This window comes from Artibeus jamaicensis, unplaced genomic scaffold (assembly GCF_021234435.1).
Source record: "Artibeus jamaicensis isolate MK-2021 breed Jamaican fruit bat unplaced genomic scaffold, CSHL_Jam_final scaffold_461, whole genome shotgun sequence".
Classification (NCBI taxonomy): Eukaryota; Metazoa; Chordata; class Mammalia; order Chiroptera; family Phyllostomidae; genus Artibeus; species Artibeus jamaicensis.
The window spans coordinates 1,237,856-1,253,713 of record NW_026522045.1 but is presented as its reverse complement, the minus strand read 5'-3'; the positions used below and the strand labels follow the sequence as shown (position 1 = coordinate 1,253,713).

Sequence of the window (15,858 nt, the reverse complement as noted above, 5' to 3'; positions counted from 1 at the left end):
TGGCCCTGGCTGGTATAGCTCAGTGGATTGAGTGCGGGCCTGTGAACCAGACAATCGTGGTTCAATTCCCAGTCAGGGCACATGCCTGGGTTGCAGGCCAGTTCCCAACAGGGGATGCACAAGAGGCAACCATACATTGCTATTTCTCTCCTTGTTCATTCCCCCTAAAGATAAATAAATTAAATTAAAAATAAATAAATAAAAAAGTAAAATAAATGTAGTAAAAAGTGGGCAGTATAATTCCTGTGACTTATATATACCCCATGGCATTTGATAATAACAAGGTTGCTACATTACAAATAAGTTCCACATTTACAACTCTGCCTTGATATTTACACTTAATAAATTGTTTAGGGAGGTGATTTCTGAATGCTGGAAGCCCATATATAAAACATATTAGCATAATTGGAATACAGCCAAATCCCTCAGTGTACATTGCAGATACTTGTTAAAGGCTCGACCTTGGAGAGAAAACCTTCCTCCTTGTTTTCAATCAGTTACCAGCTCCTGAAAGCACTGTTATAAAATCAACTTCCAGTCCTCTAGAGTTGGGGGAGCTTGTCCTCACCATTGACCTTAGACTGGCCCGTAGTTCCCAGGACAATACTGAAGGTTATGCTCTCACCTGGATGAGGAAATCAGCTATAATTTTCCATTACTTGTACAAAACATTCTTTTTCATTTGTTTAATTCACCTAGAATTGACACTACACATTAATTCATTGAGCAATGGCTTTGCGTAAAGTCCCAGAGATGAATGAGACAGTTATCACCATCAAGAAACTTACACTTTAGTCACAGACACAGACTGCCAACTCTAGTAGAAGGCAGAATGCAATAAGGGCTGTAATAGGAGTATGAACAGATTGCTGTGGGAGCATAGATAACACAATTTATTTTAATGGAGGAAGGAGCATTAAAGCAGGCTTTGGAAAGGTGGCATTGCTCCTTGAAGTTGGGCAGTGTGGTCATACCAGACTAAATTGTATGTACATAAAATGGCATAAAAGGTATAAATATGTTGGGGATGTAATCATATGTCTGTTTCTTTGTCACTGGCAAGTTCCATTACTGGAGGGATGATGACAAGGCTTGAAGGTTATGTGTCTGCTTCTGGGATCTTTGAAGTCCATACTAATTTTAATTAAAGGGAAAAATCAAAACTTTTGAAGGAGGCCAAAAAAGGCATTTTAGGAAGCAATCTCTAGCAATGTGAAGGAGGGATTGAAGAGGTAAAAGGACTGAAACAGGGAGACCAACTTCTGTGCTTCACTGGATATTAGGAGAGATGGAATAATACAAGATGCTGCTATTATTTCTAGCCTAAAAGATTGGGAAAAGTGTAGTGCCCATAATGACAGACAACCTGAATAAAAGGACTAGTTTGCTGGAGAATAAATGTGGTTGGAAATATGCTGAGTTTAGTGGTTTTGGGATTCAGGAGAGATCTCAGAGTCATCTCTTGGTAGGAAATTGTTGAAGCCATGTAAATGACTAAGAGACCTCAGCTGTGGGAAGAATATAAATGAACACAGGAGATACCACCTATATTTAGGTATCATGTGAAGACAACCACAAATAAAGGGAACCGAAGAGTCTTCTGAGTGGTGGGAGTATACAGGACTAGGTGTACCTTGTGGAAGTGTGGGAGAAAGTAAGCAGGATGAGAATTAAGAGGAATTAAGAGGAATTGGCAATCAGGTGGCCAATAGTAGCCTTGAATGAGAGATTCACAAGAAAGTTACTGTTCAATTGGATGGAGGAAATTTGAGGGTGCTTGTAGACTGAGAGGAAACAAGATGCTGGAATAATGGATATGAAGAGTAAAAGCTCTTTCAGAAGTACAAAGCACCACACAATATAAAGTCACAGCAAGTCGGCTTTTTATCCAAGAAGTTCTGGAGTCAAAAGGCCATTGACGTCTGAAAGGCCCTTTTCATTTTTATCATTATACTGAATTCTGCTATGGAGTCTTATTCATGACTCCTTACATTGGCCTTTCCTCCATCCCCCCAAGTGCCACCATAAAGTGCTACCAATTGTTCAGTCTACTTGATTTTTTTCATCAAGTCTAGGCCACTCTAATATTACATGTGATAGGTTTCCCAAAACTGTTCTTAAAAAAATTCATAGTATTTGAGTATTTTCAACTTAATTCCCATTGTGATAGTTGTTTGTAGGAAAATGGAGAGACAATAACAAAAGGTATTTGTAGGAAGTGAGGGGGGAGGTGAAGCAGATTCATAAACCAGGTATTCTTCCAAAACAAGCTAATATTTGCTAAAATAAAGCCATTCAGTGTCACATGTACTCAGCAGTTAAATGTATTGAGAAAGGAAAGCTTATGATTCTTTGAATGGGAAGGTATTTAGCCTAAAAAGAATAAATAGACTTGGGCACAGTTTAGAAGTCTGAGAGATTCCTAGGAAAATAAGAAAATGGGAGAATTTGTTGTTCTTCTAGAGAATAATAATTGTTCAACAACCTCTTAAATGTATGGCTTAAAATATTAACCACACATTTAAGTCCTAGTTGTGAACTAATTAGAGCTTTTCCCACAAATTATACTTCATCTAAATACCTTTCCTGTCACTATGAGGCCAAAAGTGAATCAGTACATTTTAATGTCCAGTCTTTGTCAGTTCTTTGTTTCTTTGAACAGCCATTCAATGTTTTGCTTTGCAGTATTATTAAAAAGAAAAGAGAAGGGAATGGGAAAGTAAGAGCTAAGAAGAATAAGAATGAAAGGAAAAATGTAACCTAGAGACATTCCTTTTGCCCTTATTACCATAATCACTATAATAACATTAAATAAGTTCTTGTGCAGAATCATATTCTCCTGTCTGCTATATGTCTTTATGACTTAATGTTCCTTGTATATAAAACTTGTATGAACCATTCAACAGTACGGATAATAGAATTGTATCAAGTGCCAGAGCTGCATCTGTGCATATCCATGGTATCACAACTGCAAAGAGGAGCTATCCTTCTTGTGTTCAACTGTTGTATTAACCTTGGTGTCAGATTTGAATCCATCCTTTCTTCATACCCTCAACATTTACTTAATTACCAGTTCTTCAGATGCCACTTGGATGTCCCCATTGATGCTACCCTTGTTTAGGCCCTCATTTTTTACCAAAAGTATTTTGGCAAGAGCCCCCAACAAAGTTGGCCTTTTGTGACCTCTCCCCTTTCTGTCCTACACAGACCTCCCAGTGTCATCTTCCTTAAGTACTCCATATTATTTCTTTCCTCAAAATCCCTCAGTATTTCCCTACCATTTATAAAATCAAGCCCAAACCACATGACCACTCTGCCTTTCATGGGCATAATACTCCAGTTAAAATGAATTGTTCAATATTCCTTGCATATACATATCAAAGTTTGTACTTATGCTCATGCCTTCCCTCCTTCCTAAAAAAGCTGAATAAGCTGCATGAGAATAGGTAACTGCATCTATCTGGTTCATCTTTATGTTCTCAGAGTCAAGCATTGTGGTTGGCATATGGTACATGGTCATTAAATATCGACTGAATAAATAAAACCACATTTCCAAATCAACTTACCCTTTAAAATTCATTTCAAATGCCATCCTGCCAAAATATCTGTATTGACACCTGCTTCTCACCTTAATACCTACCTCACCTCACCTCTCTAAATACAAGTAGTTTGTTTTTGTCTGACCTCTCGGAGGCCTTATTTATTTATAATTGTTGTTCAAGTACAGTTTTCTGTCTTTTACTCCCATCCCAGCCCATCCCCCTGAGGTCTTTTTGATATTATAGTATTTCTTGGCACTTTTAATTACAATTCTTCTTGTATCTGTCCCATCTCCCAGTAGATTGAAATCCCTGAAGTCATCAGCTATGTTTAATTAATAATTGTGTCCTGAAAAACAATGCTCATGAAATGGACACTCAATGATTAGAATAGCCACATTGGGCCCTGACTGGTGCAGCTCAGTGGGTCGAGCGTGGGCCTGCGAACCAGAGGATTGCGGTTTGATTCCCAGTCAAGGCACATGCCTGGGTTGCAGGCCAGTTCCCATTGTAGGCCAGCTCCCAGCAGGGGATGCACATGAGGCAACCATACATTGATATTTCTCTCCCCCCTTCCCTTCCCTTTTAAAGATAAATAAAATCTTTAAAAAAAAGAATAGTCACATTGGAAGCTATAGCAAAGTAGAGAAACTTGAGGTTTATTACTATTTCTAATTGTATGATAACAGCTCTTGTGCTTTGCTCATAAACATCAAAAGGCGAAAATGTCTGGATATAAATTAACCAAAATATAGGTGAAAATATTGGTTGAGCCTCTATTAGCCAAGATATAAGGACATCATGGCTAAAAATTAAACTCTGGCCAATCTCCAAGAAAAAACTAGGGCTAACATCAAAATTTGCATAATTCAGGAAATTGGGAGTTGTTTTTCCCTGCAATGGATGCTAACTGTAATATGTGTGGCTATTGGAGTTATAGACATTTAAATAAATTCAGTCTGTAAATAGGATCTTTGGCTATAGTTTTCTTTGTTTTATAAATCAAAACTATGTTGCATGTTATATGCACTATGTATATATCAATTTTCAGGTTACCACTTTCTTTTGAAATCTTGGCACTAAGCCCCAATTCTCCTAGTTGTGGATACTGTTTCTAAGATTCCCCACTTAGGAATTTGACTACTTGGGCCTCTGGAGAAGAAAAAGCCTATGTATTTGATTCCTGGAACAAACCATTCCAAGGGAAAATGGTTTTGCCAATTACTTTAGATCAATATAAACCTGGTTATACTTTGCACAACCCTTCATCTTCAAGTTGTCCCACCTATGATGAGAAATTCTTTTGAAAGCCCATTCAGAGAATAATTACCTATCATCCTAAATTACTCATTCGAGATTTTTATTCCTCTGAGCATTTGAAGCCCATTTACTTTCATTCTATAATGGAGACAAGAAATAAATAAATAAATAAATAAATAAATAAATAAATAAATAAATAAATAAATAAATAAAAACCTTTTCTGTGGAAACAAACGGTTTCTCTAGAGGATGTAAATTACCCTTCTGACTTACCTGGACTTTTAGTTGTGCAAATATCTCTCCACTATTCTGGCAATCAGTGCTGAAGAACACTTCAAGGAAATTGTATGATTCCCACAGGTATGTGTGTCTTTGAATACATCCTGTGATTTTCACCTGACCAGGTCCTTATAAAAACACTCTTGCATTTCTGTTCAGTTGAAGTTTATCTTTCTAGAACATTCTTACATCCTGTTTCAGTACTTGAGTTTGTGCCTTTTCACTCATCCTTAATATCAATTACCATAGGCAGCACAACGTTTAATGTATATCTTAACTTTATTGAATAAGTATGCATTACATATAAATTGCAAGTCATTCTTGGTCCTTCAAAGAGACAGGTATTTATTCCAAGGCAATATGAGATCATGAATCCACAGTTCTACTGATACTGAAATATTTCTGAGTGTTTGGCATGGGCACAATCTCCATCAGTACCATTCAAAGCAGGCTTTGTTGTCACCTCTCCCTTCAGCTGAAGGATTCACAATATCTAAAATAAGCTTGTAAAGAACCTTCCTGTATCAGAGGTAGTTTTACGCCTGCATTATACATCATAGAAGATATTTGGTCAAAGATTCCATAAAAGGGGCAGAAGAGATGAGCTAAGAATTGCAACCAATTATTTTTTCAAGCAAACTGGCCATAGAAGCAAAAATATTAACCTAATTTTAGAATAGCCTGTTTAGCCATTTAACATCAAAGCATGCAGTAGCCTGTGCAGATAATAGCTTTTAGAGACAACCTTGAATTTGGCTTGAGCACCAAGGATGCATTTTAAAAAGTGAAAAGTACATTTATATGCAATGACTATTGTAGTGAACTGAATGGTGGCTCCCCAAGGGTGTGTCATTGTCCTAATTCCCAAAACCTGTGATGTTAACTTTATTTAGAAAAAGGTTCTTCACAAATGAAGTTAAGGATTTTGAGATGAGATTATTGTGGATTAAGCAAGTAGGCCCTAAAAGGCATCTCAAGTGTCCTTTTAAGAGGGCAGAGGAAGAAGCAGAGACAGATTAGATACACAGAGGGAAAAGTGATGTGAAGACAGAGCAGAGACTGATTTGAGCAAAGCATCACAAGAAACTGGAAGAGGCAAGGAAGAGATTTCCCCCTAGAGCCTCCAGAGGAAGTATAGCCTAGCTAACACCTCAATACCGGATTCTTGGCCTCCAAAACAATAAGAGAATAAATAGCTGTTGATTTAAGCTATAACATTTACAGTAATCTGTAACAACAGCCACAGGAAACGAATACAGAGTTTAGTACTAGAAAATAAGGTTCTGCTATATCAAATACCTAAAAATGTAGACATGGCTTTGGAATTGGATAATGGGTAAAGGCTGGAAAAATTCTGATGCATGTGATAGAAAAAATACAGATTGCCTTAAATAAACTGTTGGTAAAAATATGAATGTTTAAGGTTCTCCTGGTAAGGGCTTAGATAGGAACTGAGGAACGTTTCATGGAAATGAGAGGAAATGTGATCCTTGTAATATAGCCGCATAGGTCTTATCTGAATTGTTTCCAATGGTTGTATGGAAAGTAGAATTTGTAAGTGATGAACTTGAATATCTAGCTGAGATTTCTAAGCCAAGCTTGGAGGTATGGTCTAGTTTCTCCTTGAGCCTATATTAAAATACAAGAGGAAAGAGAGAAATTGAAGAACTATTAAACAAAAATAAATCACTAGTTGGTGATTAAGGAAATTCTGAGCCTACTCAGATTGTTAAAAATGCTAACATTAGCTTCACTGTTAGCATAGTGTGCTTTGGAGATAAAGCCAAGCATGTGGCTAGATGATTTTTGGCTAGTGCTGGAGTAATTAGGCATGGATCCACTCAGCCATCTCAATAGAAGCCAGGAATAGATATGGGGTTATCTGGCAAAGATTCATGAGGACTCTCTTGTATCACTATTGAATCAATGTGATACACACAAGAGGCTCACAGAGTTTTTTAGACTGTTATACCAGCAGAAACACTTTTAGGTTGGCCTGAAAGGGACAGAGATGTGACAAAATGAGATAAAGTTGTCAAGACTGCTAAACTTTTATAGGCAGCAGACAGGGTGATAAAACAGCAAACATGTGCTACCCTTCAATGTAAAGGATCACCTGTAGAGTAGAGCTGCCGGTACAGAGGCAGAGGCCCAAGCATGCAAGCAGAAGTAGTAGTGAAAGCCATGGGCAGAGAGAGAGAGAGAGATTCAATCCATGGACCAAGAGTGCAGAGCTACCGGCCTAAAGCCCCAAGACAAGGAGGATTATTGTTAGGCTTTGAAACCTAAGGGAATTTTGCTGTCTGAATTTTGCAAATTATTGGGACAGATGACTCCTTTCTACATTCCATTTTCTCCCTTTTGAAATACCAATGTCCACAACTATTCTCCAATGCTTGTTCTGCCATTGTATTTTGGAAGCAGATAACTTGTTTTCTTGTTGTACTCATCCATAGATGGAGAGGAATTTTGCCCCAGGAATTTTACCTACACCCGATTTAGATGATCTAGATGATGATTTTGGGGACTTTTAAACTGATGATGTTTAGATGAAATTTTGAACTTAGATGATTCTGTAATGGGTTAAGACTTGGGGAAAATGTTGAGATGGAATGAAGATATCTTGCATATGGGACAGACCTAAAATTGGGGGTGGGGGACAGAGAGCAGACTATAGTGGGCCAAGGGTCATCTCCAATAAATGGAATATTTGTAACACAATCCCTAGAACCTGTGAATATTACCTTATTTGGAAAAATGTTTTACAGATGTAATTATGTTTAGGACCTTCAGATAAAATTATCCTGGATTATCTGAGTGGGTCCTAAATGCCACCTAAGAAAGAGGTGGAGGGAGATTCAGTGCACAGAGAAGGGAATATGAAAATGGAGCATAGAGATGTGGCCATAACCCAAGGAATGCCAATAGCCACCACAAGCTGGAAGAGGCAAGGGGAGATTTTCTTTTAGAGCCTCTGGAGGGAGCATGATTTTAGATATCTGGTCATCAGAACTGTGAGAGAATAAATTTCTGATGTGTTAAGCAACCAAGTTTGTGATATAGCAGCCAAAAGAAACTAATAAAACTAGTAAATATTTTAAGGGTTTTATAATTTTTTAAATCATTCCAAAGGAAATCTTCATAAATTGGTGCTTCTCACAAGTGGTAGTAATAAATCTAACAAAACACTTTAGTATAATCCTGTGGTCCTCAGTATTTTTGGCACTACAGACTGGTTTCATGGAAGACAATTTTTCCAGGGACGGGGTGGGGGGAAGACAGGAGGCAGAGCTCAGGCAGTAATGCAAGTGAAGGTTTGCTGCTCATCCATGGTTCCTAACAGGTCATGGATGCTACTGGTACATGGCCTGGTGATTGGGGACCCCTGGTATAATGTTTCATTACTAGAAACATCACTATGCACTTTTTTGGTGATACTTTTAAAATCTTGACTGCAAATAGCTAGAGCAGGACCATTATAAATCTGTGAAGTAATTCCCTGAACTTAATTATTGGAACTTCATGAAAGACCCTGAAAAGGCTTCATAACATTTGTGAGAAGCATGTGGGATTGCTCTAAATACAAATATATAATTTATGAATAATAGTACTTCACTTTTTTCCACAAAATATAAAATAAGGCAAGTTCACACCTGGAAAAGGTGATATATGTTAGTATTTCTACCTTGACCAGTTTGATAACATGGTATGGCAAATACCCCTTAATTTTGGTCAGTGTTAACCTTTCAAAATACCATTCTCCTATAGAATAAAAAGCTATGAAAAGATTTAAAGAAGCCATACCATGAAGATTTCAGAAATGACTTTGTGAAGTCAAAAATACACACATTAAGTATTTACATAAAGTAGTAGAACCTGTATTTTATTGTTGTTAAAAAACTGAGAAATTGATATGCCTCTTAAATTTGTGCGTGCCTATGTATGTTTCTTGAGATAAAACTTTAAAATCTCAGACACTGTAATTCTTTTTGATTTTTCTACTATAGCAGCTTCAGAGCTTTTTAAAGTATTTTTCTAAGTAAGAATGCACTGGACAAAAAGGCAGCAGTTTTAATCCTTATACATCTGTATAAAGGAAACTGGAAGCTATTGGTCACTTTTTTCCTTCATCTCAAGGGGTGACTTGCCAAGTCAGTCCTTTCTTCTTTGTGACTGTCTACAATGCTCTTTAGAGGAGAAATAGGATTCTCTATATTAGATATATACACATAAGAAATCTTTTACAATAATCATCTGTGTGGATTAATCTTAAAATTGCACTGCAGAGAAGTTATACCATCTTACTTCGATTCATATTTTAAAATAATAGATACTTTATGTTATATTCTTATTCTCTCATTGATTTAAGAAAAACATAGAGCCTATTTTCTTCCTAAAGTTGTTTATGGCAGCATGATTTTAATTTGTTAATATAGGTAAGTAAGTATGATGACTGAAAAGTTCACTTAGTCACTGGGATGTGGAATTACTGTAACAGGAGATATAAATATATGCACATATATACACATACATACATTTTTCTTCTTCAGACCACCAAGGCAGAATTGGAAAGGGGAGTAGAAAGGCAGATAAAACAATTGACCTTTCAGTTTTCTGCTGCCTCCTGCAGAGAGAAATCTTTTCCCTCTCAGGTCTTCTAGAATTCTATTCCCTGCTTTCAAGGGGGTCATGGGAGAAAGAAGTGATAGAGAAGAAATAAACCACAGGGATTGGGAATCAATATTTACCTTAAAAAATTTAAATAAAGGTAATAGAATTGTTTGGTTCATCCTTAGCATAAACACTAAAATGTGAAGTTTTTCTCAAAAATAGCCATATAAAGTATTTGTAGAAAGTAGATATATGTGCATAATTAGAAAACACTTCCTTAAATAAAATTTAAATCGTATTAACTGCTTCTGTTAAACTTTGGTTTAGTTTTATCAATGATAAGTGCCTGCAATATCATGCTAAAACTCTAGATTAAAAATAAGTTTAATTTCAGCCAAAGTAGATTAATGTATCAGCTTTCACTGGCAATAAGGTTCTATCTATATAACCTGATGGGGTTGAAGCAGTACTTTTTTGTGTTTCCAAAATGGTTTCTCTTACAGAGTATGCAACATTAGTGCCTCTCTAAATTGTTAACATGCGCAGTTTCATTAGCCTTTTCATTTCCCGTGTAACAAGAATAAGAAGCAGACACTGATAAATTGTTTCTTTCTATTCCTCTCTTCTCTTTTTTTTTCCTTTTTTTCAGGGGGGTGACCTGCAAATATGAATAACATTGTAAATTTTGACAAACTGGATGTTTCTGAAATTCTTAGAACGCTTCAGTTTCTTACACTTTTCACCATCACCATCAGGTCACACACAATAACAAGTAATACACATCGTTACACTAAAATGGAACACACATTTTATAACCTCAATAATTATGTTCATATTAGTCTAATTGTGTGAGAAATCTTGCAGTAGCTTTACAAATGCAGGCTATGTCATACGGTTTAGCTTGATCTTTGCAGAAATGCATGTATTTCCTCTCCATCCCTTGACTGTATGTTTTGTCCTTCTCAAAATGAGTGATTTTGTATATTTAAATATTTTTATATTCTTTGGCATCAGGAATCACTTAGAAGAGATAGCTCCATTGTGGCGAGAGCGTGACCTTTCCAAAGGTACCCGTCTATTATCTGTAAGACAAGGAGAAAAAGAACCAAAAACATGGTGAGTTTTAGGTGTCAGCTATTACAGGTTGTCAGGTCGAGAGAGGGTTTCAAATAGTCATGAAAAAAATCACTTCCAATTAATATGTAAATAACTAACAAGGAACCCAGATCTGAGAATCTCACACTGCAGCTGCCAGACTGAGTTCAAGAGTTCTGCAATCAGCACTAAATAGCTTTTCTTGGTAAGTGAAATCAGAGTGATACAAGAAATGGAAGAATTTTCTCAAGCACAATGCCCTTGGGAATAGCAGGTGACAACAAAATTTCTTGGTAACTACTTCAATTTCCCATGAGTTTTCAATCTGTATATTGGCTACCTCTTTAGGACACCAGCATGGCAGAGCAGAAAAGAGGTATTTTATTTTATTTTTTTACAATGATTGCAATATGTGGCAATCAAACCAGCTACCGAGTCCTTGCCTGATTGCATGATGTAAACAAGTTCAATACATTATATAGTCATAATAGGAATGAATAATGAATAGGTCCCCTTCCCCTCAACCATCACAGGAAAAATTATCACTGTAGAAATAACTGTTGGCACAAAGCTTGGAAAGCAACGTTTTAAAGTATTGAAAGTTGCTGAAAATAGTTTTAGCTTTAATAGGAAAAAAGTTTACAGCTCTGCACTGAGATGATCACTACTATGTTATTATCACCTTTGCTTTACGCTCAGCTTAAACACAACTGATGTGGGTGAAAATCCCTTTATGACAAAAGCATAATATACTGAGAGTCTCTATTTAGGATGAGAGTAGGTGCCTAGAAATAATGGCAACCACCAGCACTTACATAGATGCTAACACTTCACACTCCTTAATTTGCTAATTCACACAACATCCCTAGGAGGTAAGCCCATTTCATTCTATCCTACTATCTCTACTTTACTGATGAAGGTTACAGGGCAAATCAATGATGGGGGATTATATTGCAAAGTTAATGCCTAAATGGCAAACCTCTCTGTTCAGAAGTAAATGTTGGAGCCTCCCAAGCTACTATCATTCCCTTCCTAAGATGATAATATATGAAAGGAGACACCTGTCTGTCCCATGAGAAGGATGGACTGTGAGAAGTGCTGAGATTTTGCCATGGTGTCTTTTTCATCTGTGCTGGTATCTCTTGACTGACTCCCAGCAGTCTGTGGTCAGTACACAAAGCAAAGAAAGCCAACTGGCCTCCATGGCATTGGGCTCATTAATACCCTGGTGAGACTGCACCAAACCAACAAGCTATAAACTTAAAATGCCTCACCTGCATTAATATCATTGAGAGGAGAGAAAGGAAGAGGCATGCATTTTCTCTTTCCAGAGAAATATCTGAGTGATGGATTATTTGAGTATTCTTTTAAAGATACCATTTAAAAGTCCAATATTTAGTTTGTGATATGGATCACAAGTCAGCTAAAATGTGAAGATAACATTCTTAGATAAAGGGCTTATTAGATGGCACTGGTTTGCATATGGTATGGTTTGAAACTTCTTACAAAACATTTAAAAGTGAGGTTATAATGAACAGTTACCATTGCATTGCTGCCAGGTAGGAATTCAGTGTTAAAGCTATCAGATATGAGAATGATGGTACCAGTCACCAAGGAGTGTCCCAGCTCATGAAGAGACTTGCACCGTAATGGTCTTACACATTAAAATAAAATTGGCATTCACACTCACTGCAGGCACGCCACTGGCACCTCATATAATTCCTCACTGCCCATTAAATGATGTGATGTAAGGGTTTATGTCTACCTGCAACTAGTTGGTAGCATTTGGTGTAAGAAAACAAACTTTCAGGTCAAAATGGACCGAGGAAAGGATACTGAAGCTTTTGAAAGGCAAGATAAACAAACACTGGTTCAGGGTCCAAACCCAGCTCTTGTCATACACAATAGTGAAATATTCTATATTTCCTCCCTTCCTTCCTCCTTTCCACTCTTCCTTCTCTCTCTTCTAATTTTTTTGGTACCTAATCGGTCCCCTATGTTCAATTCTGTAAAAGTCACCACTTAATGTTTTTAAAATATCAAGCTACAAATTTGTTTATGAAAAAAATGTCATTAGAAACAGTGACAGCAATGACTGATCTGAATTTTGTGATTTATTTACAATTCTCTATATGACATTAGAAATATTTTTTGTAGAAAATATGTATTTATTCTCTAGACTTGTGTGGATCAGGCTACAGTGTAAGTTGGATGATAATGTTATATCTATCTATATATATATATATAATAAATATATTCATCTCTCTTCACATTCTAATAGCTTACAATCTAATGATGATAATGTTTCATGCTTGGATTCATGCCTTCTTTGAAGCAGAGATTGAGAATCACTAAAATTTTTTAGATAAAAACTTCTATATTTATAGTATTAAATACTAATGCATAAAAATCAGTGGTATGACCCTCATAAGTTGAGGGCCCATAGTTGGCATTACATTATGATAAAGAAGGACATGTTAGATATTATTGCTGGGAGAGCTAATAGAGTGATTTTGGTGATTGCATTTCCATTCTGGAAACACAGGTGGAAGAAGCAAGTGTACATGTGATATGATTGGAGAGCTCAAGGAGACCCAGAATGAACAAAATTAACTTTTCTAACCTATGTGATTGTCCCAACACTACTGACCCTAGAGTAGTTTACATGGTGAAAACAGGAGCCTGTCCTCCAAAAAGCCAATAGTTTAAAACATTATGTATTTACCTGAGATGATATGAAGGGCTTTGTTAGTGGTTATTCTTTCCAATATACCTGGTGTGTTTTTGGAAATCAAAGAGAGGAAGATGGGGGAATCATCTGTGTGATTTTGTATGCTTGCTGGAGATACAGTGCAAAACCATCTCCTTAGAGGAGGGGGAACGTGATTTGTCATAATCTTCCTCTACTTACATTTTATTAATTTATGAGGTGACATATTATAATGAATAAGAAAGCCTAGAGATTCTAGCATATCCTCAGGGTGTAGGAATTCGTCAAGGCATTCTATTGTTGGTAAACACAAGGATTAATGCAGTAGTAAAGCCTCAGATGTTAGTTCCAAAATTTAGCTTCTAAATCCACCACAGTTGGTAAGTATACGCTAACAAATTCTCTTTGATCATCAAACGCTTTTCTTTATAAAATATGCCTCCTGTGAAGATGAAAAGATTCTGCTGTTACAGAGGGTGGCCTGGTCATAGCATGAGGTTAAAGAGAATAATGTAGTCATGTGAAAACATGCATTCTCTGGACGAAGGATGGCTCAAATTAAAAAAAAAAATTCCAATCTGTCACCAAGAGACTATAAATACATGGTCTAGCTCTAACACACTTCTGCATATTCTGAATATCAAGTTAACCAGCTCATACCAATGTGTAGGCCTCCCCACTGACTTAAGGGCAAGAAGCTTTATGCCATTTCTGAGCATAAATTGATTTGACATTCATCTCAAAATCTTCCCAACTGAGTCCTGCAGGGAATGAATTAAACACATTATTGTAATTTTTAAAAATTAATTTGTGCAATCATCTATTTAGTAACTATATACAAAGCACATCATCCATGGAATACCTGAATGTCACAAAGTTTCAGATCCTTAGCTAAAGCTACACCACTAATTTCCTTCTTACTGAAAACTTTGTCAAATGCAATAACTGAGGAATAAGCATATCATAGGTAAGGCTGAAACCAAACTTGATGTGAGAAAGATCAAAAGACTCAAGTCTGTGGTGTGTAACCTGGGAATGGACAATTAATCCTCTAGAAAAGTGAGTGTATGCCAACCATACAAAGCTGCATCTTGTATATTGCATGAGTAAGTCAGGTTAAAACTGAAAAACTGTGATAGAAAGGCCATGTCCATTACTCATTTCCCCCCAGGTTGGGTATCCATCTGTCATCTATGGAAGAATTGTTTCTTTCCTGGTGCTTCATAGGCATGTAGTTGTATATCAAATGGCAACCTAACATAATGCATTATTCACTCCCAGTAGGGAAATATAAAAAAGTGTGCCTGGTATATACTGCCCATTGTATTACAAATATTCCATTTTAATGCAAATTAGTTGGCTAGAAAACAAAGTAAAAGAAACCCTCTGTAATTTACTGTTAGTTCTGTGTTCTCCAAAGCTCTCCAAAGCTCTTCAAAGTCGAGGTAGAAGATTAACCACCAATGGGTAAGGCACTACATCCAGCATACTGAGCAAAGAGAGGACTGGGTTTACTGAGTTTAGGCTAAGAAAACCAAGAAAATTTTAGATTGTTTCAGGAAATGTCTACTAAGTAGCTGTTTGCATTCCAAACACTGATGAAGATAATTCTATCTTTTAATTATAAGATAACCTATTTTATTTTATTTTTTATTGTTGTTCAATTACAGCTGTCCCTATTTTTTCCCTATTAATCACCTCCACCCTACCCACCCTCAACTTCCACATTCAATCCTCCCCCACCCACACTGTCTTTGTCCATGGTTCCTTTATAGGAGTTCCTTGACAATCCTTCCCCTTCTTTGCCTCATTATCTCCTCCTCCCTCCCCTCTGGTTACTGTCAGATTGTTCTTTATTTCCATGTCTCTGGTTATATTTTGCTTGCTTGTTTGTTTTGTTGATTAGGTTCCACTTGTAGGTGACATCATATGGTATGTGTCTTTCACCACCCAGCTTATTTCACTTAGCATAATGCTTTCCATTGTATCCATGCTGTCATGAAGGGTAGGAACTCCTTCTTTCTTTTTGCTGTGTAGTATTCCACTGTGTAAATGCACCACAGTTTTTTGACCCACTCATTAACTGATGGGCACTTAGGCTGTTTCCAACACTTGGAAATTGTGCTGCTATGACCATTGAGGTGCATTGGTTCTTTTGAATTGGTATTTCTGGGTTCTTAGGGTATAATCCCAGCAGTGGAATTGCCGGGTCAAAAGCAGTTCCATTGTTAGTTTTCAGAGGAAATTCCATACTGTTTTTCACAGTGGCTGCACCATTCTGCATTCTCACCAGCAGTGCACTAGGGTTCCCTTTTCTCCACAGCCTCTCCAACACTTGTTGTTTATTGCTTTGTTGATGATGGC

General features: G+C 36.8%; 1 protein-coding gene across 3 annotated transcripts in view; it reads right to left on the bottom strand.

Moving 5' to 3' along the window:
* Nucleotides 1–5,361: 5,361 nt before the first annotated feature.
* Nucleotides 5,362–15,858, bottom strand: part of DIAPH2 (diaphanous related formin 2) — a 914,916-nt gene continuing 904,419 nt past the window's right edge. For all 3 annotated transcript variants that reach the window (XM_037165779.2, XM_037165780.2, XM_037165781.2), the window contains one exon: nucleotides 5,362–10,771. In XM_037165779.2, coding sequence (XP_037021674.2) covers nucleotides 10,707–10,771 — 65 coding nt within the window. In that variant the 3' untranslated portion in view covers nucleotides 5,362–10,706. The remainder of the gene's footprint in view (nucleotides 10,772–15,858) is intronic.